Here is a 25,982-nt window from a genome sequence, read left to right as displayed (position 1 = left end):
ACATTACACATTTAGACGGAGTAACAGTTTTACTCCACATGTATGTGAAGGATGTAAAAAAATAAAGTTAATTTAATACATCTTTCTGCGACAGATCATAGTTCAATAGTCTCTGCAATATTGTTTCATGCATTATTATTGCACATTGGTACAGTATTACTGTGTATGTTATTATTCTCTATTTTTTGTAAAGTCTTCACACTGTTAAGTCCGATTTTAAATATTGCTGCTGTAACGAAAGAATTTCCCACTCGGGATCAATAAAGTATTTATTATTATTATTCTCCAGTCCTATATCTCTTTCACCGACTTCACCGCTCTTGACTTTACGCCTCCCCCTTTCCCGTTTTCACCTATCACCTCACGTCGCCCCACAACCTGACTCCCGCCCTTCCTTTCCAGTCCTGAAGGGTCTCGGTCTGAAACGCCGACTGTTCACTCCTCTCCAGAGTCGCCGCCTGCCCCCCTGTGTTCCTCCAGCATTTTGTGTCTGTTGCTTTGGGTTCAGGATCTGCAGATTCTCGCCTGATAAATCATTGCGCATGCGTGGTCGTCGCCACCAATCCCGACTATCGCGCATGCGCCAAGTAGCAGAGGCTGACAACGACCGGACAAAGGTAAGAGCGGGTTCCGGCCGGGTTCTGATTCACCGGCGTCTGAAACGCGACCGAAGGATAATTACTGTGATTTCCAGCAACACCGGTGCTGCACCCCGCGATGCTCCTGGTCCTCTCCCTCTCTCTCAGCCCCATGATCCGTAACCTGCCCCGGAGAGATTTCGACTCCCCGGCGTTGCTGCCGCCGCCGCTTATTTTGCGGCGCATGCGCATTCTCGGGCCTTTCGATGCGGCCAGGGAGGTTTCTCCCTCCCTCCCCCCCTCTCTCTCTCCCTCCCTCCCTCTCTCTCTCCCTCCCTCCCCCCCTCTCTCCCTCCCTCCCCCCCCTCTCTCCCTCCCTCCCTCCCTCCCTCTCTCACCCTCTCTCTCCCTCCCACCCTCTCTCTCCCTCCCCCCCCTCTCCCTCCCCCCCTCTCCCTCCCCCCTCTCCCTCCCCCCCTCTCTCCCTCCCTCTCTCTTCCTCCCCCTCTCTCTCCCTCCCTCTCTCTCCCTCCCCCTCTCTCTCTCCCTCCCCCTCTCTCTCCCTCCCCCTCTCTCTCCCTCCCCCTCTCTCTCCCTCCCCCTCTCTCTCCCTCCCCCTCTCTCTCCCTCCCCCTCTCTCTCCCTCCCCCTCTCTCTCCCTCCCCCTCTCTCTCCCTCCCCCTCTCTCTCCCTCCCCCTCTCTCTCCCTCCCCCTCTCTCTCCCTCCCCCTCTCTCTCCCTCCCCCTCTCTCCCTCCCTCCCTCTCTCTCCCTCCCTCCCTCCCTCCCTCTCTCACCCTCCCTCCCTCTCTCACCCACTCTCTCCCTCCCACCCTCTCTCACCCTCTCTCTCCCCCTCCCCGTCCCCAGCTTAATGGTGCATTGCCGCCACCTTCTGCTCCGGAGTATGCGATGGACTCACATTCTAAATCCCGTCACCCAATCGCACACATACACATACCCTAACCTACACTTTATCCTCCCCATCCTGGTACCCTATTTCTGTTTATCCATCATATCCTATAAAAAAACCCCTGTACCCCTTAAGAAAGCTAAAAATACCCTGACCTGTGTTCTCCCACCCATGCCCAGCAACCCTTTTAATGTGAATTCCTGCACCCCCAATTCCCTTAGATTAATTCTCATCATCTCTCTCTGTATCCCATACTTCCTGCAACTCAGAACTACATGCTCTACTGACTCCTCTTCCTGACATTGCTCACACAGTCCTGTTTGGTGTTTCCCTACCAATTTCAGTGTTTGTTTCAGTGCACAGTGCCCCAGCCTTAACCTTGTCCACACAATTTCCTCTCTTCTGTATCTACTTCCTACCCTAGAACCTGCAACACTTTTATGTATTTGATATAAATGCCTCCCTTTCCCCTCCCTGTCCCATCTTTCTTGCCACATTCGGTTAATTTTTTCCCCGATTACACACTTAACCTCTGCTTTACTAATACTAATGTGCATTTCTATATTTTCTTTCTTTATTGCCCTCTTTGCCAACTCATCCACCCTTTTGTTGCCCTTTAACACCTACATGAGCTGGAACCCATAGAAATTTAACCTGACCTCCCTGATTTGGAACTCTTGTGACTGACTGAAGGACTTCATGAAGTACATCTTACCGGCTGTTTGAGTGAGAAGACCTTAAACTCGCCAGTACTGAAGATGAATCTGAGCATATCAATGCTTTGACTAGTTTAGATTTCTCCACCCATCACAATGCAACCAACACTGCCATCATCTCCACTGGACACACCGCTAACTTATCAGATGTTCTTCTGCTGATTGCAATCGCTTTTGCTGGTATAGCCACCCCAAACCCTGTCACTTTGGTCTCAGGTTCCTTAGCACCATCTGTATAGACCTGAGTATAATCACTATACTTTTCCATCACATAACAGTTAAATGCACTTACCAAATCAGTTTTATACTTTCCTTTCCTTTTTCCCTCTAACAAATGCCAGTCTACGTCAGGCCATACCAGCTTCCATGGAGCTACAACTGGATAAACTACTGAAGGACTTATCCTTAAATCAAACACTCCACATGATCTAGCAATATCATTCCCTACGCGACTAAAGTTTTCCCTCTGTAACCACCCATTTTCCCAGGACTCCTGCAACACTCATTAAGAAGGGTGAGAATCATTGTGTCCCTGCAAATTAACCCAGTAGTTTCCCATCAATTGCGTCCTTCTCAATTCCAAAGGCATTGTTCCCATTTCTAACTGCAGGGCTGATACTGGTGATGTTTTAAAAGACCCACTGCACACTTTCAAAACCTGAGCCTGAATCACATCCAGTTTCATTATAAGAGACCTGGCTGCTGATCCATATGCTACACTTCCATAATCCAACACAGATCTTACTAAAGCCACATACATTCTCTTCAATGCTGAACAACTTGCTCCCCATTCCCTAGCAGTCAAACAGCTCATCACGTTTATTACTTTTTTACAATTCTCATCAACTTCTCTGATATGGTCTGCCCATGTTAATCGTGAATCAAATATAACTCCCAGAAATTTAAATGATCCAACCCTTTCTAATTCAATCCCATACATCCTTAACTTCTTCCCTACTTCAATTCTTTTCCTAGTGAAAAATACAGTTTGAGTTTTTTCCACTGAAAATCTACATCCCCAATCATAACCACACTCTACCACTTAATCAATTGCTCCTTGTAGTTTCCTGATTATATGCTCCGTGTTCCTGCCTCTTTTCCACAAGGCCCTATCATCTGCAAACAGTGACCTACCTATATCCACTGGTACCTTTGTGAAGACATCATTGATCATGATGATGAAAAGTAACGGGCTAATCACACTACCCTGAGGTGTGCCATTTCCCACTGTGGACTGTATTGACAATTATGATGCAATCCGAACTTGAATTTTTCTACCAAACAAAAAATCTTTAATCCAATTAAAAACTCTCCCTCCAACCCCCATCTTGTGTAGTTTAATTAATAATCCTTCCTTTTGCGTCATATCAAAGGCTTTTTCAATGTCAAAAAACACTGCAACAACTGATTCTTTACTTGCCTGGGCCTTTCTTATTTCAGTCTCTAACCTTATCACTGAGTCCATGGAATTCCTTCCCTTCCTAAAACCACTCTGATAACTTGCCAGCATTCCTCTCTTCTCAAGATCATATGATAACCTTTCAGTTATCATCCTTTCCATTACCTTACATATATTTGATGTTAGTGATATTGGCCTGTAGCTAGTGGGTTTTGACGGATCCTTGCCAGGTTTCCTTATTGGAATTACTACTGCTTCTTTCCATGCACTTGGCAATCTTCCCTCCTCCCACACTCTGTTGTAACAATGCAGTAACTTCAAGAGCGCTCCTTCTCCTAGATTTTTTAGCATAATGTAGCGTATTAGATCTTTCCCTGGGGAGGTTGGTCTCGATCTCTTTATTGCTCTCACCATTTCTGCCAAAGTAAATGGATCATCAGTTATATCATCTGTTTCTTCCCTCCTGTTTAACACACCTGGGTATTGACTCATTGTTCTTTCCCTTCTCCTTCTCCCTTCTTCAGAGAAATCTTCTGAACTGTGTATCTTTACAAAAGACTTGGCCATGATCTCAGCCTTATCCCAGCTGGAGACTGCTGTTTCCTCCTCAGATATCATTACTGGATGCTCCCAATCCCTTCTATCGCCCCCCCCCCATCCTCTTAATCATTCCCCATTCCTCTCCCACAGGCGTTGTTCTTCCTATTTTGTTGCAAAAACTCCTCCAACTTGCCCTTTTAGCTTGACGTATACTTCTCACCACTGCCTGTGCCTTCTTATATTGAAGCAAATGCTGCATATTATGGGTTCTTTTAACTAGCCTGAATGCTCTGTTTCTGTTTTTTACAGCCTGACCACATTCCTCTGCCCACCATGGCACTATTTTTCTATTCATCCTATTTTTAGTCCTGGGTATAAATCCTTCTGCTGCCATAATAATTGCTCAAGTCACCTGACTGTTTAATTCATCTATATCTCCAGAAATGTCAATCCTTGTCAATGCTTCTTCAGTTAACTTCTGGAACTTACCCCAATCTGCTTTTCCAAACACCCACTTTGGGACTACCCCACCTGGTATTATTTCAACTCTTTCACCCACTGAACATAAAACTGGTTAGTGATCACTACCTACTGTTGAAGCAGTCCAAACGCCCCAGTTACTGTTGACGGCCAAGACATAAGACACTAACGTAATATCTAATACCGACTCAGTTCTTGTTGTTATGTTTATCCTTGTTCCTCTCCCATCATTCATACATACCAAATCCCTTTCTTCCATCAAATTGTCAATTACAGTTCCATTTGAATCTGTAATCGGATCCCCCCATATTGTGCTGTGAGCATTGAAATCTGAACACCGCACTACTTTATGTCTATTTTGTCCTTGTATCCTTAGTAGGCTGTCCAAATCCAACCTTTTACATGGATTGTAGTAGTTAATTATAACCACTCCCTCCCCTCTCTCCCATATTTTCACCACTATGTATTCCTGATCGTTTCCTTTTTCCAGTACTCTATATGGTATACCTTGCTTGATTAACATAGCACAACCTCCTCCTCCCCCTAGATTTTTATCTTTTCTTATCATTGTATACCCATGTACCACAAAGTCTAAAGCTGGTTTCAACCAAGTTTCCTGAATACACACTACATCTGATTTTACAACCATTTCCTTAATAATTTCCTTAAATTCCTAGCCATTGGCCAGTAAACTCCCTGCATTCCATTCAAAAGAATCACCATAATGAGTACTAACCAAACTATGACACGTCCTGGCTTGACTGATTAGTGAGGTTCTCCCTGACTTCTTCCCATGTCAGTCCTACTAACACTAAATGGTTTACTGCTGCCTTGACCACCAGCAGAATTTTGTCACTTTTTGACTTTACCTCTGCCGTACAATTAATGACTCCTGCAATGAATGTTACCAGAGCTTTTTTTCCCACACATAAATCCTGTCTGCATAAACTCTTCGCTGCATCTCTTGCATCCCAATTGCTCTCTGGTCATTAGGAGCATTATTCTGTTCTCTGGACATTCTTACAGCTTCTGCATAAGTGATCTTTCTTTTCACTCTTATTTCTTGAATTTTAATCTCCCGTCTCATAACCTCACACCCACTATATGCCACATTATGAGCTCCTCCACAATTACAGCATTTTGGTTGCACTCCTGTTCCGCACTTTCCATATTCATGAACATCCCCACATCTAGCACATCTCCTCTGCCTTTTACAGTTTTTAGCTATGTGTCCAAACCTTTGACAATTATAGCACCTCAATGGGTTTGGCACATATACCCTTACTGGGTAACTCATGAAACCCAGGAAAACTTTACTTGGCACTCTTGCTTCTTCAGATTCAATCAATACTGTTTCACTTTCCTTTTTCATTCCCTCCTTTGTTGTTTTCAGTCTTCGAACATTAATTACTTTCCCCCCTTTGATATTCCTCTTCAACTCTTCCATGTTTATACTCATTGGTACACCCGTGATCACTCCCTTACAACCACCATTTCGTGCTCCCACCCTCCCTGTATATTCCACCTTGCATTTTCCTATCTCTTTTAGCTTGAGTGCTTTCTCAAGTTGTTCCTCATTCGCACATCTTACCAATAGATTGCCATCATTAAGGACTTTTGCAAATACTATTTCCCCTACCTTATTTGCCAGAGTTGTTGTTAGCACAAACGGGTTCATTTCCTTCATGTGTCCTTGCGCCTTCTCATTAAACCCATTTATGACAACAGCTCCCCTCTCAACTTGTTCATCTTCCTTACTTTCAGAACTCTCTCCACTGTCATTTCTTATTCTTTTATTCCCTTTGTCTTGGTTTTCATTCATCCATCCCCTCACTATCTCCTTATTCCTTTTTGTTTCTCCCTTCACAATAATCCATTTCTCCCCAGCTGCCTACCTCTGCTCCCAAATCCCTATCCCACTCCTTCTCCACTCTCTTTCCCTCAGCCCCTCCTCTCACCTTGTCTGCCATTACCAGACCCAGGCAACCCGCTCCCAGCAATTCCCACTCCTTCCCCACTCTCTTTCCCTCAGCCCCTCCTCTCACCTTGTCTGCCTTTACCAGACCCAGGCAACCCGCTCCCAGCAATTCCCACTCCTTCCCCACTCTCTTACCCTCAACAAGTTCCAAACCACATTCACACATGCACCACCACCTTCCAACCTCTCAGCCCAGCCCACAACCAACCCAACAACACCGGGAGGTTTCTCTTCGTGAGGGTTTCTGGGTAAAGAGGCAGCCATGGGCAATAGTACCGGTGTTGTTCCGTACATTCGAAGGAAGTGCGAGCGGATGTATCTCCTGAACGTTGCCGTGCTCCACTATGTAAATCCGAGGATTATGAACTCCGAACGAAAATATAGTTCCTAGTTAAGCTCGGTTGAAGAGTTTACCTTCCAGTCAGTGAAAATGTCAATTAGTGCTGTACGGAAATAAAACCTTCCATCGGATTTAGTTCTCTCTGGGTCAATAACGATATGAAACACCTTTGCCTCGATGACAAGTGACTTCTGGCTTTCAGATCACAAAGGTGCCGCACTCCAATGAGAATAACCACTGCCCTCCACTATATATTCATTGGCATTGCCATCGATGGGTTCATCACTGTCACTCAGCAGATGGGGGGGGGGGGGGCGATCCAAGTAATTAGTAAATCTCCAGCATCGTACATGCAGTAACACGTGATCTTTGTAGTATTGTGGAACATGACCAGAACTTGAAATAATCCCGAAGGAGAGAGACAAATTGGGCCAAGTCACAGGTTGATTGAAGTCAGAAACAGCCCATTCTCATAAAGACAGGGATATAGTCAGATAATTTGATGGTCAGTCAGAATGTCTGATCCGAGCCTTGTTAGAGGATGAGTGCTTATGGAAACATGGAAATCTACAATATAATACACAGTGTGCCGTCCATGTAACCTGTTCCAGAAACTGCCTCCTATTTTCCAACTGCATTGCACTCTGTGTATTCTAAGCTCCATGAAGTTATCTGAATCTCTCAAAAGACTGCATAGTATCTGTCTGTACTGTCATCGCTGACTGTGTATTCCATACACCTGCTACTCTGTGTGAGAAACCTATCTATGACATTCCAATCGACCAAGCACCTTAAAACAATGCCCCTTGTGTTTGCCAATTCAGCCCCAGGAAAAAGCCTCTGGCTGTCCACACGATCAATGCCTCTCATCATCTTTTACACCTCTATCAGGTCACCTCTCATCCTCCTTCGCTACAAAGTTCACTCAACCTATTGTCATAAGGCATGTTCTCCAATCCATGCAACATCCTTGTAAATCTCCTCTGCTCTCTTTCTATAGTATCCACATCCTTCCTGTAATGAGGAAACTGAACAGAATACTCGAAGTGGGGTGTAAATCAGGTCTTGTACAGCTGCAACATTACCTCACCACTCGTGAATTCAGTTCCATGCTTGATGAAGGCCTTATTAACAACAATGACAATCAGCGCTGCGCCTTTAATTGTAAAATTGACATGGACCCCAATATCTCGCTGATCCTCCACACTGCCAAGAGTCCTAACATAATATTGTATTCTGTCTTCAAATCAGGTTGGATAGATTTTGGCATAGTAGGTGAATTAAGGGTTATGGGGAAAATGCAGGTAGGTGGAGATGCCCATCGCCAGATCAGGCATGTCCTTATTAAATGTTGGAGCAGGCTCGACGGGCTGGACGGCCGACTCCTGCTCCTATTTCTTATGTTCTCACCACAGACTATAATCTCTCCTGAAATACTCTCCTTCTCCCATTGATGTCTTTTGCAAATATTTTTTACAGGTTTGAAATGGCAGAACACTTGCGCATGGGAATCTCAAACACAACAACACATCAGTTTTGCTGAATGACTGGATATTTAAGGAGTGACCAAATATTTTCTTTGCAACACCAACACCTCTGTTGTCGATCCACGGAGATGAAGAATTATCTCATAACATCTGGTAATGTATTCTGTCACTGAAATCAAGCATTCTGTTGTAACTCAGTGAAATCCACATGAACCGGGGTGCTGAGAACACACCAGCATTTGTTCACTGGAGATCAGTTCTTCTACTGCATTGATTGTAGAAGGGATTCAAACATCTGACTGTCTGAATTGCAGAGAATTGATCGCAGTGAGATATCATTCTCCTTCTCTCAGTGTGGGAAGGGATTCACTCACAGCCTACCCACAGACACGCCAGTGAGTTCACAGTGGGGAGAGGCCGTTCACCTGCTCTGTGTGAGGGAGGGGATTCACTCACAGCCTACCCACAGACACGCCAGTGAGTTCACAGTGAGGAGAGGCCATTCACCTGCTCTGTGTGAGGGAGGGGATTCACTCACAGCCTACCCACAGACACGCCAGTGAGTTCACAGTGGGGAGAGGCCATTCACCTGCTCTGTGTGAGGGAGGGGATTCACTCACAGCCTACCCACAGACACGCCAGTGAGTTCACAGTGGGGAGAGGCCATTCACCTGCTCAGTGTGAGGGAGGGAAACTACCCAGTCATCCAGCCTGAAGATACATCAGGAAGTTCACACCACAGTGAGATGCTCCACCTGTTCTGACAGCAGGAAGCAATTCATTCTGTCGTCGGTGCTAAATATACATCTGAAAATTCCCCAGTGAGAAGACAGTAACCTGTTTACATGGTGGGAAGGTATTCACACACTAAACCATGCCACAGTGACACCAGCAAGTTCATAACGGGGAGAGGCCAATCACCTGCTCTGTGTGCGAAAGGATTCACTGAATCATCTCAACTGAATGAACACCAGTGAGTTCACACTGAAAAGATGTCGTTCACCTGCTTAGACTGTGGGAAGGGATTCACTCGTTCATCCACACTACAGAGACACCAGCGAGTTCACACCGGGGAGAGGCCATTCACTTGCTCTGAATGTGGGAAGGGATTCAGTGACTCATCCAAACTTGTGAGACACTACCGAGTTCACACTGGGGAGAGGCCGTTCACTTGCTCTGAATGTGGGAAAGGATTTGCTCGGTCATCTCAACTGACTGAACATCAGCGAGTTCACACTGGGGAGAAACCGTTCAGCTGCTTTCAATGTGGCAAGGGGTTCACCCAGTCATCTCATCTGAAAGTACATCAGCGAATTCACACTGGGGAGAAACCGTTCAGCTGCTCTGAATGTGGGAAGGGATTCGCTGATTCATTCTCCCTTGTGAAGCACTGCCGAATTCACACTGGGGAGAAGCCATTCACGTGCTGTGAATGTGGGAAGGGATTCACTGACTCATCCCACCTTGTGAAGCACTGCCGAATTCACACTGGGGAGAAGCCATTCACATGCTCTGAATGTGGGAAGGGATTCACTCAGTCGTCTCATCTGAATGTACATCAGCGAATTCACACTGGGGAGAAACCGTTCAGCTGCTCTGAATGTGGGAAGGGATTCGCTGATTCATACACCCTTGTGAAGCACAACCGAATTCACACAGGGGAGAAGCCATTCACATGCTGTGAATGTGGGAAGGGATTCACTGACTCATCCCACCTTGTGAAGCACTGCCGAATTCACACTGGGGAGAAGCCGTTCACGTGCTGTGAATGTGGGAAGGGGTTCACTGCATCATCCAACCTGGTGAGGCATAGCCGAATTCACACTGGGGAGAAACCGTTCACCTGCTTAGATTGTGGAAAGGGATTCACTCGGTCATCAGGCTTGAAAGTCCATCAGCGAGTTCACACTGGGCGATGCCAGTCACCTGTTCTGATTGTGGGAATGAATTCGCTCAGATATCTCAACTGACTGAACATCAACTGCTCAGACTGTGGGAAGGCATTCACACACTGATCCACACTGCAGAGACAGAGGTGGGTTCACACTGTGGGGAGGGTGGTCACCTGCTCAGAGTGTGGGAAGACATTCACACACTGATCCACACTGCAGAGACAGTGGTGGGTTCACACTGTGGTGAGGGTGGTCACCTGCTCAGACTGTGGGAAGGCATTCACACACTGGTCCACACTGCAGAGACAGTGGTGGGTTCACACTGTGGTGAGGGTGGTCACCTGTTCTGACTGGGATGGGTTTCAATCAGTCATTCATCCTTGTGTCACCGTATCAAGCTTTGACCCAACGTGAATCTGAGAGATCATAAGCTTCAGAGGACGTAATTCACTCAGGTTCACCAATGGAGTATTAAAGGCAGTGGTTCAGGCCAGGTTATTTTTGAGCTTTCAGCGGTGGCCACTCCACAGTCAGGATGGATTATCAAGAAAACCTTCATTAGCTGGAGCAAATGGAGCTGTCACTGTTGGAGTGGACAGAGTTGGAGCGGAGACTTTGAGGCTTTAATTTTTTGAGGTTTCAGTGGGGAGAGCAGTCAGTCAGAGAAGGCAAAATCATGATGGATGTAGAATTTTTTTTGCCCCTTCTTTACATTTTCTCAGTTGAAACAGTGGAGATGACAGGCAGGGTGGTGGAAAGCTGCTTTCTGGGATGTGGGAAGGCAGAGGACCCTGCTGTGTCCCTGATAACTACACCTGTGAGAAAGGCATCCAGCTTCAGCTCCGAACAATCCACATTATGGAGTTGCAGCTGGAACTGGATGAACTCCAGATCATCCAGGAGGCTGAAGGGGTGATAGGTAGGACATTTGAGAGGTATTTGCACCCAAGGTGCACGGCACAGGAAACTGGGTGACAGTGAGGAAGAAACTGCACTCTCTGTTTCCCCCTGTGCCCATCCCTTTGAACAACACAGGTATCACTTTAGGTACAGTCGGGGATGGTGGGATGACCTGGCAAAGAAAAGTCACAGCAATAGGGTCTCTGGCACTGAGCATGGCTCTGAGACTGAGAAGGGAAGGGAGGAGAAGAGGCGAGCTGTGTTGATACGTGGCTTGTTAGCTCAGGGAACTGACAGGATGTTCTGTAGGTGAGTGTTGAGCATTCCTCAGGAGGGTGAACAGTGAAGGTCGTGGTCCATGTGGGTAACAATGATATGGGCTGGTAGAGTAACAAGGTTAAGTTAAGGGAGTTCAGGGAGTGAGGTGCTAATTGAAAGGACAGCTCCTCCAGGCCTGTGATCTCAGGACTGCTGTCCGTGTGATGTGGCAGGGATCAGAAGATTATACAGTTTAACATGTGGCTAAAGAGTTGGTGCAGGAGGGAGGGGATAAGATTTTTGGATCATTTGAGCTTGTGAGGATTGCTGTGTACAGAGGAGTGAGAGTGTGTAGGTAGGGACAGCACATCACTAACGGAATGTGACTGGGCACACAGGTCTCTCTGTCTCTCTCACAAACACATCAGTGGAGTGGGGAGGGAGGGGAGTGAGAAGGGGAAGGGGAATGAGGAGGATGGAGTTCGGACTCCTTCACAAAGTCCCACACTCACCCAACCCTCCCCTCTGGAATTGGTCCCATTCCCTCCCCAAGATTGGGGGTGAGCATTGAGTCACCTTGCCAACAAGAAAAGGAATTGTTCGATAACATCTGCTTAACACATTTTGATAATAAATTTACATTGAACTTGAACATTGAAATGTACTGTTGGTAAAACATGTACTGATGGGAAATGGTCTCAGTGAAGGACCGAGAGTGGAAAACGAACCGGTGTTCAGCCCCACTGCTCCGTGCCAGACAAGAGCCCCTAAATGAGTCTGCCCGTGTGTCTTTTATTTCCCTTCTCAACCCCATTCCCTGCCCTCTCCCCATGACCTTTGATGCCTTTACTGATCAAGCACTGATCAACCTCTGCTTTAAATAATCACTTGGCAACTGTGCCGTCAGTGGCAATAAATTCCACAGGCCCCTCATCTACCTAAATGCATGCTGTCTGGTATTAGGTATTTTGACCCGAAGATTTAAAATGGCAGCTATATACTCTATCTATATCTCTTTTAATCTTATCAAGCCGTGTCAGGGCACCCTGAGCCTCCTCCACGTCAGAGAAGCAGCCCAAGTTTGTCCGAACTCTCCTTACACAGTAGCTCATGCCTCTAATCCAGACAACATCCTGGTGAACCTCTTCTGCAAACTCTCTAAATGCTTGATCTCTGCTATTGGACATCTTGACGCAGAAGGTTAAAAGTGGCAGCTCTCTACTCTGTCTATACCTCTGGTAATCTGATCAAGCTCTCTCAGCTCACCCTGAGCCGCCTCCACACCAGAGAAAACAGCCCAAGTTTGTCCGAACTCTCCTTACACAGCAGCTCATGTCTCTAATCCAGACAACATCCTGGTGAACCTCTTCATTGCTGTCCTAAACCCAGCGGAGTAATAGGCTTTAAGTAAATAAATGGTGGGTTGTTAATTAATAAGAGTGTCAAAGGTGACGGGGCAAAGGCAGCAGAATGGGGTTTAGAGGGATAATCCAACAGTCCTGATCGAATGGTGGAGAAGACTCAATGGACGGAATGAGTATTTCAGTTCCTATGACTTGTGGTATTGTGGTGAGATGGTGGAGCGGTGGGGAGTAAGGTGAGTGTCAAGTCCAACTTGAGTTTCTAGAAAGCATTGGGACCTAGAGGCAAAAGAAAATAATATTTATATGGTTAAAAGCAAGAACAAGAATTTACTGATAGACCAGACAGAACCCACTGCCTGAAACAGTTTGGCGGACCCTGCATCATCACGCCGGCAGTCCGAGAGCAGCGTTGGAATCTGCGGTAAGATGCCGAACTTTAAATAACTGGAGACCGTTTCATGGAAAAGAGCACCGCTGTCACTGCGTTTGAGTTAACTCCGACACGGGGCCCATCGCGCGCAGGCGCTTCTTGGAGATGACGTGGGGCTTAAGAGCTCGCGAACCTTCGAGAGAGATTTCGCCCGGTCGGAGGCCATAACGGTTCAGTAGAGAAACGGAGGTGCAGGTCCGAATTCGTCTACAAAATCCGAGAGGCAGCCAGTTTTTCACCTTCACCTTAACCTTAACCTAATGAAAACTTATGACTGATTACTTATGACATTTTTTATGACTTATGACTAAGAACTAACGGAACTTTAAAACTGCCGCAGTTGCGAAAAATACAAGGAAACGTTGTTTGGTCATTGAGTGGAATCGAGTTAAAAACCTTTAGGTAGGCGCATTCAATCTCTTTCAAGTGGGGAGGCTGCACATGTTCAAACAACAGAACAAGAACTCCGACTTGACAGTGAAAAACTGGTTGACAGTGAAAAGGCAAACACGAGGAAATCTGCAGATGCTGGAAATTCAAGCAACACACACAGCGCTTCTCCTTATAGTTGCTGCCAGGCCTGCTGCGTTCCACCAGCGTTTTGTGTGTGTGTTGACAGTGAAAACACTGCTTTACAGTGAGAATGCTGCTTGTCAGTGGGGAAAAATAAAACTTTTTGACCGGGAAGCTGGAGGACCAGGAAACAGAAATCTGGGAGCCTTAAGCTGGAGCAGTAGGAGCAATAACTTGGAATCCTTAAAAAGGAAGAAAATCAAGTTGAGATAAAACAACATCAAAGCGCCATTAAAAAGTTGTACTTGCCCTTTCACCTGTGAACAGCCTGCAGGCGGAATCAAACATGGCTGATCAGGCTATTGGGAAATCAGTTGAGCAACTCAAGGTAATGCGAACGACAGCAAAATGAGTATTTTCTCGTCTGGCCAACAGTATTACCAGGGCCCATCAAAACATGTCTGAAGAGGATCTCAGAGTCAGTTTCAATAAACTCACAACAGAAGCCGAGAAAGTCATGGAAGCCAATGATGATGTGGAGGCCGGATTCATTGTGGAACGGGAGGCGGAGCTGAACGCAGAGAAAGTAGCCGTGTTAACTGAACAGCAAAAAGCCGACCTGGCAAAGACGGCAAATGAGTCTGAGTTGAAACTGAAGGAGATCAGAAACGTAATCCAAGAGTCTCTTTGGAATAACTTTGGAAATGTTGAACTGTTCACAGCACTACAAGCAGGAGAGGATGAATGTCAAAACGTCGCTGCTGTACAACCCGATGGCCACCAGGTGGGGTTTGACTTCATGACAGTCCTACAAGGACTGGTACAGACAGCGAAGGAGGTGCATGGTCGGTGGAAAAGATATATCCCGCCAGGTGATCGGAAGCACCTTCTGAGTCGGCTAAAGGGTCTCGAACTCCACATCCCCAAGTTGGTTTCCAAGAAAGAAAGGAGAAATGAGGATGTGGAAAGACTAACCCCAACGGCGTTGGGCTTTTCCTCCAATTTTCCCACGCCAGCCATCAGACTGAAACCGACGGCCCTTCCCAAGTTTACTGGCAGAAAACGTGATTTTCACAGATGGAGAATGGACTGGGAAGCACACAGAGGCAGGGAGAGCCGACCTGTTCAAAGGAGGTGATAGAGATTTAAGTACCGGACAGTCTTGACCACAAAGTCAGAAAAGACCTTCGCCTCACTACTTATCACACTGCTGATGTCATCTTCCGTGTTCTCGAAAACCGCTATTGGAATCGAACGTGCATTGCTGTTGAAATAGTGGAAGAGTTACAGAAAATGCCAGAAATCGTCAGCCACGGAAAATATTGGAATTAATTCAAACTGTGGAGAAGGCACTTCAAGACTTGAGTGGCCTTGGAGACTCGGGTGCTATCAAAAATCCACTGGTGACAAGTTCAATTGAAAGTAAACTTACAGAAACTCTCAAAAAGGAATGGCTGGTCTATGTCGCTGTCAGGGGAAATGCTTTGGCACCAGATAATCGGTTTGACAGTCTCTTGGAATTCCTCAAAGAGCAAGAGAGCGTATATGAGCAGCTGGAGCAACTGAGGGATGAAGAGCCGAGTAGAAGAGGAACCAGGGCTGAGCCAAGACATGCCAGAGCCAAGTCTACCAAGTCAGGCGACGACCATGCAGGGTGTGTCGTCTGCGGTGATGGAAAGCACAAAAGGAAGCTCCACTTTTGCAAACGGTTTCGAGCTCCAAAGCTACGAGAGAAAAAGGCTGCAGTAAGAAAGGTGGCAGCATGCAAGAGGTGTCTCGAGGTTCATGATGACTGTTCATACTGCAAACCCGCCTGTCTGTGTAAAGACTAAGACTGCAAGGATGAGCGTACTCCCGAGCATCATTACTATCTGTGCCCCAATGCTGAAATAAAGAAAAGCAGCGCAGGTCAGAAAAAGAGCAGATTCGGTCCAGAGGAAGATAAAGGCAGGAAGAAATATAGAGAGGATCAAGAGGAGTTCTTCAGTAAACTTTCAACGGAATTGGCCAAACAGTGTTGCGATGTATTTTCAAACACTGCATCCAGAGCCTTCAGCACTGTGAAAGATAAGCCGGGCCTTCCGGTGGAAAGTGGATTGTAAGAGATGCCGGTGAATATGACGCTTCTCGAAGTCACAGCTAATGCTGGACAAAAAATCGGGACGTTAATTGACGGCTTCAGACAGCAATTATACAACCCAGAAGGCTGCAAGTAGACTGAACCTCAGGAGTGAGGAAATCACTCTCGTCGTCCATGGGGTCGCGGGGATGAAGATTCAGGTGGAGACAAAGCGGTACCTTCTAAACGTCACTCCCAAGGTCACTCTCAAATCACAGCAATCGGTTTGTTATTGTCTAGACTCCACAAATCTCCACAAACTTGTGACACCGAAGCAACTGCAGAAATTCTTCCCAGACATACCGCCTGATGAACTTGTGCGACCCAGAGAAATAGATTTACTCATAAGCCGTAGAGAAGGTCAGCTGGCGTCTCAGAGAGTCAGAGCTGTTGGGGACCTCGTGCTGTGGGACGGACCCCTGGGGAAAATGGCCAGAGGAGCACGTCCTGACCTCTTTGAGGAGCTGTCTGTGTCGGTCCCCATGTCCAAGTCACAGTTTGCAAGGTCAATGAGAGCGGCTGCTGTCCAGTACGAGGAGCTCACCAGCAGAGTCCGAGAGCAACTTCCACCAAACAGACAGGACGGCATCAAGCTCCAGGAGTCAGGTACTTCAACCACCAACCGGGACTTCCTGGAGTGGAGGAAGTGGGATCGTATTGACGCAGCATGCGAGCCAAAATGCCGGTGTTGTCGCTGCGGAAACCGCCAGCCGGGCGGCAAAGGAAAGAGTGACTCTGGCTGAAGAGAGGGAACCTGAAGTTGTAAGAAGAGGCCTCACCTATGTCACAGGTGACCGCCGCAGCAAGGAACCACGTTGGCACGCCAGGTATCCTTGGTTAGAAGATCCAGCTTCCTTGCCAAACAATAAAAGAACAGTCGAGGCTAAGTTTCTCCGGACGGAAAAGCAACGAGCCAAAGAACCGATTGGAAACCTGCGTGCACTGCTCAGGTGCGCGACATGGTTGATCGAAGGGTTGAAATGAAATTGTCCGAGGACACAGTGTTCAACTGGAACGGACCAGTTCCAGTCACCTTATTGCTCCGATCCCGCCCTCTGTCACGACCCCAGTGAGACTCGTGTGGAACAGCAGCCAAACGTTCAGAGGCGTGAGCTTGACCGACCTGCTAATGAAAGGTCCAGATGTCCTCAACCAGATTCGATCTGTCCGACTCGGATTTAGGAGTAGGAATATACACTGCTCTGGGTGAAATTAAAAAGATGTACAATTCGGTTTGGTTGGAAGACCGGGAAGTGCACCTGAATAGATCCCTCTGCCGAGACTCCGAGGACGAGGAGCTGGGAGAATATGCAAACACAAGAGTGAACATCTGAGACAAACCAGCAGGGGGCATTGCGCATCTAGCAATGCGCGAAACTGCTTACCTCCCTCCTTTCACCCACCTCAGAGAGGAGCGGCAGGTGCTCCAACACGACAGATATGTCAATGACATTCTCACATCCCACAACAACCTTGGCCAGCTAAAATCCATGACGGCAAATGCGGAGCAGATCCCGAAGGCCGGAGTGTTGAAGCTCAAGCCTTGGGTCGTTTCTGGGCAAAGTGGGAGGAAAGAGTGCAAAGACAAGCTGGTCCAAGGCAGGAACCATGGTCATGTCAAACTTGGAGGCGACGCTACGTTGTATAAAAACGAACAACCCATCTACCAGGAGTGACCACCTCGCGTGGGTTGAGTCGCCCACAACTCTCTGGTTAATGCTGCCTTCGGAAGATCTCCCTTCGCGTGCTCCTTTGGGAACCAACCCCCGCTGTTCCCGAGCAGGAAGAGCAGATCGTGGTGCCGTCTGTTCAGGCCCATATCTATAGGTGCCGCGACTTTGGGAGGACACACGCACGACCTTGCCCAGATCAGCCGATCGCAATGGGACGATTGCCGATCGATACCGGACTCCTGCGCCTGAGTATCGACCTGGGCAGATGGTGTGGCTTTCATCCAAAGACATCCCTCTCAAAAACGAGCCTAAGAAACTCGCCCCTCGCTTCCTGGAACCTTTAGAAGTATAAAGTATCATCAACCCCGCAGCGGTCCGAGTTAAACTACCAAGATCTATGCACGTTTCCCAGTTAAATCCACTCTCCGTCAGCCCCTTGTGTCCTCCGACTGAAACCCCTACACCCTCCCGGATCATTGCCAACCATCCGGCGGCTACTAGATGTGAAACGTCGGGACAGGGGTCGACTGGGCCCAGTGTTCCTAGGTTTCCAGTTCCTTTATCCTGGACACTTCCCTCATCCAGCACTTCCACCGGGACCATCAGGACAATCATGGAGGATCTTGCTGGAGGCTTCCGTTGAGGGGAAAGGTACTGTCATTGTTCCTTCGGGTAATTCCCCATCTTGCTACTACCTCCTTAATCGCTATGTATCCGTCTGGGGCGGCCAGAATGAGCATAACACTGACCACGGTCCATGCCCTCTGATCCTTTGTATGGAAGGTTTGAGCACACCCGCTGTGGTGTTCAGTATTAACCAAGATCGCCGTGTTGCTGGAACCAGACTCTATTGATAGGAAATCCATACACACCAGAACAAGTGGCCCCACTCTCTGCAAATGAGATAACGGAATGGGCCTTGTAGGCAGCGTCTTCCTCCGAACACATCGAATGCGCGGTTTACAGTTCTCTTCGACCACAGTTTTTATTCGGGGTCAGTAGAAACGATCCAATCCCTAGATCTTTTCAACCCCCAAATAACCCGAATTATCATCAAATGACTTCAACACAATCCCCGATACTTCCCAGACAGAACCAACTGGGAACGCGGAGACCTGTCTGGAGCAGACGTGACCCGGCATGGAATCTGGTTCCTCAACTGCAGTTTCGGCCAGTCTCTCCGCAGTAGAGATACTGCAGGGTGTTTCATCATTTCAGCTTGGGCCATATCCGCTTCCGCAGCAGCCGCCAAACGGTGATTACACAAGGGTCATCTCGCTGAGCGGAGGTCACTCCCTCTGGAAGCAGCTCAGAGAACTGCTTTGCATCCAGAGTGGTCAGGCTTGTGGTATGGCGCAGCCAGAAGTTCCCAAATGACCCACCGCTCAAACCTGCCCCGTGATGGAAAACAGGCTCATTGCTTTAGATCCAGGATCGGGAACGTTCTTCCACTCTCAGTCCATTTCCAGACCTCCATGCTCACGTGGGACAAAGCAACTGGATCAATGTTCCGGCTGCCCAACCGGTACTTCAGGCTGAAATCATAGACAGACAACGCGACGAACCAACGATGAACTTTGGCATCCAACTTTGCCGAGGTCAGGATATAAGTCAATGGACTGGGTCCAACCTCACTGAACACAGACAATTTCAATGTCAGAAACTCCAACTTGTGCGTGAAGCGCTGACAATGAAACCGCTTTCCGTCTCAGGAAACGTCTCGATAGCCCTCGCTGGCAGAGCCCCAATTCAGGGCGTGGATGGCAAGTATGTGTGTACACGAATTTAGGGGGGTCGGTAGATTTGGTTGAGTATATTCATATTATTTACAATGAATTCATTATTATGATTTCATTTATAAGTACGTTGATAATAAACGTATAATAGCTTTTTGAAGGTGGTAGAAGCTATTTTGAGAACTGCTCGAAATCATTCTCATGTGCGTGTGAAAATTGTTAGGGGGTTTGGGGTACACACAGATTTTTGGGGTGTGCTCTTATTTGGTAATGTGCATATATTTGGTGGTGCGCAGCCAAATGTTCGCAGATTGCGTTGTCGAACATGATGTCGAACACGCCGATTTGGTGATGTCTGCTCTCAAATGTCTATGTCAGCACTTCAAGATTTCAACACGAATTTTGGACTGGGTTCGGATTTTCAACTTCAAGACGGATTTTCAATGTGTGACTCGATTTTTCTGCTGAGATAATCTCATGGACATATGGGGTTAACAGCAGGTCTGTTCTGCGGACTGATTTGGAACGACGAATATGCGTGTGATCGTGGTCCTTGGTGATGCGCATGCGTTTAGAGATGCGCACGAATTCATGGGTATATTCCCGAACATGTGGGGGCGCACTTATCTGGGGACCAGATATAGCGCTTTATCGGTAACACGGCTTATGGTGGGGGGGATTTGGATTTGGGCTGTGCTGTCAGAGGTCGGAGAGCACACGGATTTAAGATTGCATCCAGATTTGGGTGGCTTTTTGGGGATTTTACTGATGTCGGTGTTCTCACAGATTTTTTGGAGACTGCGGATTTGGCGTTGTGACGTGCTTTAATTTCCGATACTTTTATAACCTCTTTTATAACCTTTCAATTGGCGCACATAGATTTTGCGGTGCATTCTTATTCAGGGATGTGTGTTGTCCAATATGGGATTGCCCTCGAATCAGCATATGCCAGCCGATTTAGATTTACACAAGAATTCCGGGTTGCGTGCGAGTGTTTAATATCGAGTCAGCCGTTTTGTGTACTGTTTGAAAATGATTCTTTCGAATTAGCTAATGTGCACATGGAGTTTTGAGCGGGTTGGTGTGCAGATGGCTTATGGAGTGCGCTGCTGTTCAGGGATGTGCGCAGATTTGTGGGTGCACACGGATTTAGTGTTACAGCCAGGTTCGTGTACGTCGGCCGGTCTGGAGATGCAAATTAGGTTTCGGTTGCCTAAGGACAGCCATTTTCTGAACTATTTGCACTGATTTCGACTGTTCGGTACCCGATGATGTTTCCGGGGGTGCGCACTGATTTGTGGATTGTGTAGATTTAGGCACATAGGGGGATGCCCACTGATTTGGGGGTGCTCGTTGAATTAGAAGTGAGTAGGCCAACATAGCGATTTTTTCAGAATTCGGTGTTGTGGTGTCTGCGGGTTTGGAGTTGTGATGTCTGCGGATTTGGAGTAGTGAAATGAAGGTCGTTTCATTTATAGACTCTTTCCTTATCAATGCAGTGATAAGATTCTTGCTCAGGAATAATCTAAGGTGCATGTCGAGGTGTTAGAGAGTTTGGGGCGGACGGATTTGGCGTTGCATGAGAATTGCACAAAGGATGTCTGTGGATTTGGGTGTACACACTGATTTCCGGGTTGCATGCGGATTGGGAGGGGCGCACAGTTTTGGGGTGGAACATGGATTTGGGGTGTACACGGATTTCGGACTGCGTTGGCCAGTATGGGATGCACAGATGTACATAGGGTTAGTGGTATGTAGGCCACATACGGGGTACCCACCGATTTCCGGACGTGCGCAGATCAGATGCAGGGGTGTGTTGTCGAACATTGTGGTTCACTTGGATTGGGCGTGCATTCAGAATTGGGTGTGAATGAGCGGGTTGACAGTTTAGTTAGAAAAGCTGTTAAAGGTTCAACTCTAGATAAAGACATTCCCCTTTGAAAATCAGAACCTGATTCAGAGTTTGCAGGGTTAAGAATTAGGGGCTTGTTGTAAATCTAGTGGGACACTGGGCACAAGGGGAGACACATTTACAGAATATTTCAGGGTGAAGTTGATCAGGTGGATAGAAATCAAATGCAGATATCATTGCAATCGTTGGGGGGCGGATATCTTTCATTTCAGTTGTGGGAATGAATTCGATTCTCTCTATTGTGTTTCACTTGGTACAATCTGTAGGAATTTGTGGGTAATTTAGTTTTCCTTAGAACAAAGAAGCAGCTAGAGTTTTATTTCCCAATTCCCTGCAACAAATTTTATTCCAATGAATGGCGGGAACGCGAATTAAGAGAGAGTGTCAACCATCATGTGTCCAAAGCCCACCCTATTCATATTCACGTTAGCCAATCATTCAAGGAGAAAGCGGAAACTGGTGCGTTTGACATTGGATTATCCAACCAACATCAGACTAGAATTCCCGCTGTCTTGTAGGAAAGTCGGTTGGTGAGCGGGAATAGGGGTAGATGGACATATTCACAGACTAATGGGTGGCTGGCATTCCATAGTCGTTCGTTGACTGACAGCTGGCCAGTCCAGGACGCTGCTTTGCCCTCCCCAGAAACACACTTCCTCATGTTCCAGACCTGCCGGTCGATGGGCAACTCGGCCCCAGATCAGGCGGTGAATGTGAGGAGTTGGCGTCCAGATTGGAGACACTGCGACAGGCCTGCGTCCTGTGCTCAGGACGCGGCTTTATTAATAAAATGAAGCACCGAGGGGACAGAGTATTTCACCGCCCTAATTATATGTTCCCTGAATTTTGACTGAGTCACCGCGTAAATAAATGTATTTGTGCAGCAGCTGAAATCACTCAGCAAAACCCCGACGTAGATAAAGATCCATTCAGAATCATTGAAACTGAATCCTTTCCCTGAGACCTGATAATATATGAAATTTACAACAGTTGTCATCCACAGGAGGATGAAGCTGCCGGAGAGGGTGAAGAGTAAAATCACAGACCTCCTCCTGCTCTCCATCTCCGGGTCACTGCGGTTCTCCCCCATGCTCTGACCTTTCAGCCCCTTACGGACCCGACTGGCCAATAAAATGTGCCTGACTGTCAGAGCGTTGAGCAGCAGGATCCCAGCGAAAGGAAGGAACGGGGTTAAAACTGTATTAAGCCAGTCGTATCCTACCCACTCGGGGTCAGTGAAATAACTGTCCATCAGTTTACAGAACCACGGTATATTGTCAATGATCACCCTGGGTTCCCGTGTGAAGTATTGTGGAACGTTTTTCAGACAGGACAGGACGCCGGTTGTTGTTAGAACCACAGCCGCAGTTTTTCCGGTGCAATATTTTGTTTTCAGCTTCTGACAGCAAATGGCGACAAACCGGTCAAAGGTGAAAGTGACGGTGAACCAAACAGAACAGTCTCTGGCTGTGCACCTCAGTATTTCGATAACACTGCACACAGGGGTGATGCTCAGATAACTCCACGGGAAGTAATACACGTTGATACTAATCAAAATGACCTCGGTGACAATTGTCAATAGATCGGCCGCTGCCATGGCCACCAGGTAGCGAGTGGTGCAGGTAGAGAGGCCGCACTTTCCCTGGGACAGGATCACAATCGCTACTAAATTCACTGTGTGTGGGGGAGGGGGAAAGAAGACGAGGGGGAGGGGAGGAAAGCGGAGAGAGGGGGAGGGAGAGGGGGATGGGGAGGGAGAGGGGGATGGTGGAGGGAACGGGGGAGAGAGAGTGAGGGAGAAAGAGAGATAACAGACAGAGGGCATTACTGAAACAATTCCTCAAGTTTCAGCTAAAGATCAGGAGTGCTCGAGACTGTGAACGGCTGCTAATCTTAAGTGAAGAACAGGTCACATTGCTTCTGACCTGCCTTCTTCAGTGTGGAGATAAGACAATGTGTGGACAATCGTCGGCGATAAAAGCGATCTCAGGAACGATCGGTGTTAATACCGATTCCAATCACTAACGTGGCCGATTTCACTGATTTAACGGTGACTGGCACACACAAAATACTGGAGGGACTTAGCAGGTCAGGCAGCGTCCGTGGAATTGAACAAACTTCCGTTTCCTGCCGAGACTTTTCCACAGGACGAAAGGGTGCAATTTACGACGCGACTCAGAGGGAAAGCAGACATAACTTAGTAAACTGAGGCCGAGCGGCTCTGTTAATGCATTAATTCCACAGCGCAGTTCAATTCGATAACTCTCGTCAGCAGATCCGCGGACAGTGGTTCAGATGATCAGACCCAATTATTAACGCGTACAACAAGCCGGAGGAGCTCAGCTGTCGGACAGCATCAGTGGAAACGAGTCTTGGCCCGAAGCATTGACTGCTCGTTTCTACGGATGCAGTCCGACCTGCTGAGTTCATCCAGCTTGCTGTACGTGTCTGCAGTGTACTTTGTGTTTACAGACCCAATTACTGACCGACAGGCAGTGAGATCCGACGGTGACCGTCTCCACAGGGAGACAAGAAAAAGAGGACCAGGGTTTCTCTCTGATCAATAACTCAGAAACAGTGACCTTTTCAATGTAAACCCATCCTAGTCACATCTTGCGCGAGAGCTGCCTGTCCCCACACTGGGACAATTCTGGACAAGGTGTCATTGAAGGCAAGAACAACGTTCGAGTCGATCCCGTGAGTTTGATGAGAGACAGGAGTTTAGTTCCGCTTGTCATTAAATATGAAAAATCGGAGTGTTGAACTGACAGGATCAATATCTCTGACGGATATTTGTACAATAATCATCAAGTTAGAAGCTTGTCAAATGATCATGAACAGATTCACATGGTTAACACACATAAATACCAAACATGAATTGCTCTGCTTACTCACCAGGAACTCCAATGACGGCAATGAACACGTACAATATTTTCTCAACACTTCTGTACCTATCGAACAATGCAGGCATTTTCTCTGTCCAGTGACCTGTCCCCCCTGTGCTACAGGCGATCTCTCGGAATGAAATGTTAAGGGAGCTCATGCCTGGGGGTTTTAATACCATTTAGCGACTCCACAGGGACACATTTCAACAGATTTGAAAACAACTTTTAAAATGATTTACAAGTAATTACGTCAGGCAGTTGCAATCCCCGTGGTGACAGATTGCGATTAAATAATTAACTAGTGCAATGTTTGGACTGTTTGTGTGAATTCGTTTGTCGCAACAAAGGTGACTCAACCTTCAGTGATATCATGTCAATTCAATGTGCTCCCACTATAAATATGTACTTCAATGGAGCCAATTGAGAGACACAGAATATTGAAGTAAATTTTGCCATTGTAGCCTGTAAAATTGTACTGAATCTCCTACTGCTACCATTCTCCTCGAGAGTATAAACTCTTGGAATTATTTGTGTTTGGGGGACTCTAACGAGGGGGTCGTTAAGACCAGAAGACCATAAAACTAAGGAGCAGAAGTCGGCCATTCGGCCCTTCGAGTCTGCTCCGCCATTTCATCGTGAGTTGATCCAATCTCCCCTTTTGTCCCATTCCCCCGCTTTCTCACCATATCCTTTGATGCCCTGAATACTCAAATACCTATCAATCCCTGCCTTAAATACACCCAATGACTTCGCCTCCACTGCCGCCCGTGGCAACAAATACCACAGATTCACCAACCTCTGGCTAAAACAATAAAATTCGCATCTCCGTTCTGAATGGGCGCCGTGCAATCCTCAAGTCATGTCCTCTCGTACAAGAATCCCCCCACCAAGGGAAACAACTTTACCACATCCACTCTGTCTATGCCTTTCAACATTCGTCACACCTCCAAATCCTCAGAACCCTGAAATACATACATACTCCGAATGTGTGACCCAAATTATCGGACCTCCAAAATCCGTACGCACCCTGAAATCCGCCGGCATTCCCAAATCTCTGCACACTCTCAAATTCGCACTGACAACCAAATCCGCGTGCATCTAAGTTAATGTGTGCCCTGAATCCGCATGCATCCAAATATTAGCTGGCAATTCACCCATTCTTGTCCACTTTCCTAAATCCCTGTTTACCCACCATATTCTCCAAAGCACTCCAAAATCAGTACATAGTCTAAAATCCGTCTGCACCCCCGAATCCTTTGCTCGCCCGAACCCGCTGATTATCCCACATGCACATTAGATTATCTCAGCGCAAGAATCATTTCAAATAGTTAACAAATGGGCTGCTTACATTAAAAAAAGTATAGAGGTCAAAATTCATATCGCGTTTATCCTTGAAAGAAACAACCTTGTGATTCGACACATCTCCAAAGTCAGTGTTCACCCCGAATCCGCCAACACACCCAACTCTGCATATATCAGCAAATCGGTGTGCACCCCCGAATCGGCCAACACCCCCAACTCTGCATATATTAGCAAATCGGTGTGCACCCCCGAATCCGCCAACACCCCCAACTCTGCATATATCAGCAAATCCGTGTTCACCCCCGAATCCGCCAACACACCCAACTCTGCATATATCAGCAAATCCGTGTTCACCCCCGAATCCTCCAACACCCCCAACTCTGCATATATCAGCAAATCCGTGTTCACCCCCGAATCCACCAACACTCCCAACTCTGCATATATCAGCAAATCCGTGTTCACCCCGGAATCCTCCAACACCCCCAACTCTGCATATATCAGCAAATCCGTGTTCACCCCCGAATCCTCCAACACCCCCAACTCTGCATATATCAGCAAATCTGTGTTC

General features: G+C 47.2%; 2 protein-coding genes across 3 annotated transcripts; one reads left to right on the top strand and one right to left on the bottom strand.

Annotated features, from left to right (window-relative positions):
* The first annotated feature begins 513 nt into the window (after nucleotides 1-513).
* LOC132385714 (gastrula zinc finger protein XlCGF8.2DB-like) lies at nucleotides 514-25,714 on the top strand. 2 transcript variants are annotated; one of them, XR_009509237.1, is made up of 3 exons: nucleotides 514-617; nucleotides 8,423-8,583; nucleotides 24,126-25,714. XR_009509237.1 is itself a non-coding variant. In XM_059957925.1 (2 exons), the coding sequence occupies exon 2, from the start codon at nucleotides 9,423-9,425 to the stop codon at nucleotides 10,398-10,400; it is 978 nt and encodes a 325-aa protein (XP_059813908.1). In that variant the 5' UTR covers nucleotides 514-617; nucleotides 8,423-9,422; the 3' UTR covers nucleotides 10,401-12,132. The 2 variants fall into 2 exon arrangements, 1 of the variants encoding a protein (XP_059813908.1); XM_059957925.1 differs by lacking the exon at nucleotides 24,126-25,714 and having other exon boundaries at nucleotides 8,423-12,132.
* On the bottom strand, nucleotides 4,359-8,411 carry LOC132385715 (uncharacterized). The gene is made up of 2 exons (XM_059957926.1): nucleotides 6,671-8,411; nucleotides 4,359-6,583 (listed from the first exon to the last, which is right to left on the bottom strand). The coding sequence occupies exon 2, from the start codon at nucleotides 6,445-6,447 to the stop codon at nucleotides 5,530-5,532; it is 918 nt and encodes a 305-aa protein (XP_059813909.1). The 5' UTR covers nucleotides 6,448-6,583; nucleotides 6,671-8,411; the 3' UTR covers nucleotides 4,359-5,529.
* Nucleotides 25,715-25,982: the final 268 nt, after the last annotated feature.

Source organism: Hypanus sabinus (assembly GCF_030144855.1).
Source record: "Hypanus sabinus isolate sHypSab1 chromosome X2 unlocalized genomic scaffold, sHypSab1.hap1 SUPER_X2_unloc_10, whole genome shotgun sequence".
In the NCBI taxonomy this organism is placed as follows: Eukaryota; Metazoa; Chordata; class Chondrichthyes; order Myliobatiformes; family Dasyatidae; genus Hypanus; species Hypanus sabinus.
Note: the sequence above shows the minus strand (reverse complement) of the source record. Positions and strands in the feature narration are given on the sequence as shown.

Coding starts and splice junctions, on each gene's coding strand:
- LOC132385714 (XM_059957925.1), top strand. CDS start 9,423: ATGTCGTTCACCTGCTTAGACTGTGGGAAGGGATTCACTCGTTCATCC.
- LOC132385715 (XM_059957926.1), bottom strand. CDS start 6,447: ATGAATGAAAACCAAGACAAAGGGAATAAAAGAATAAGAAATGACAGT.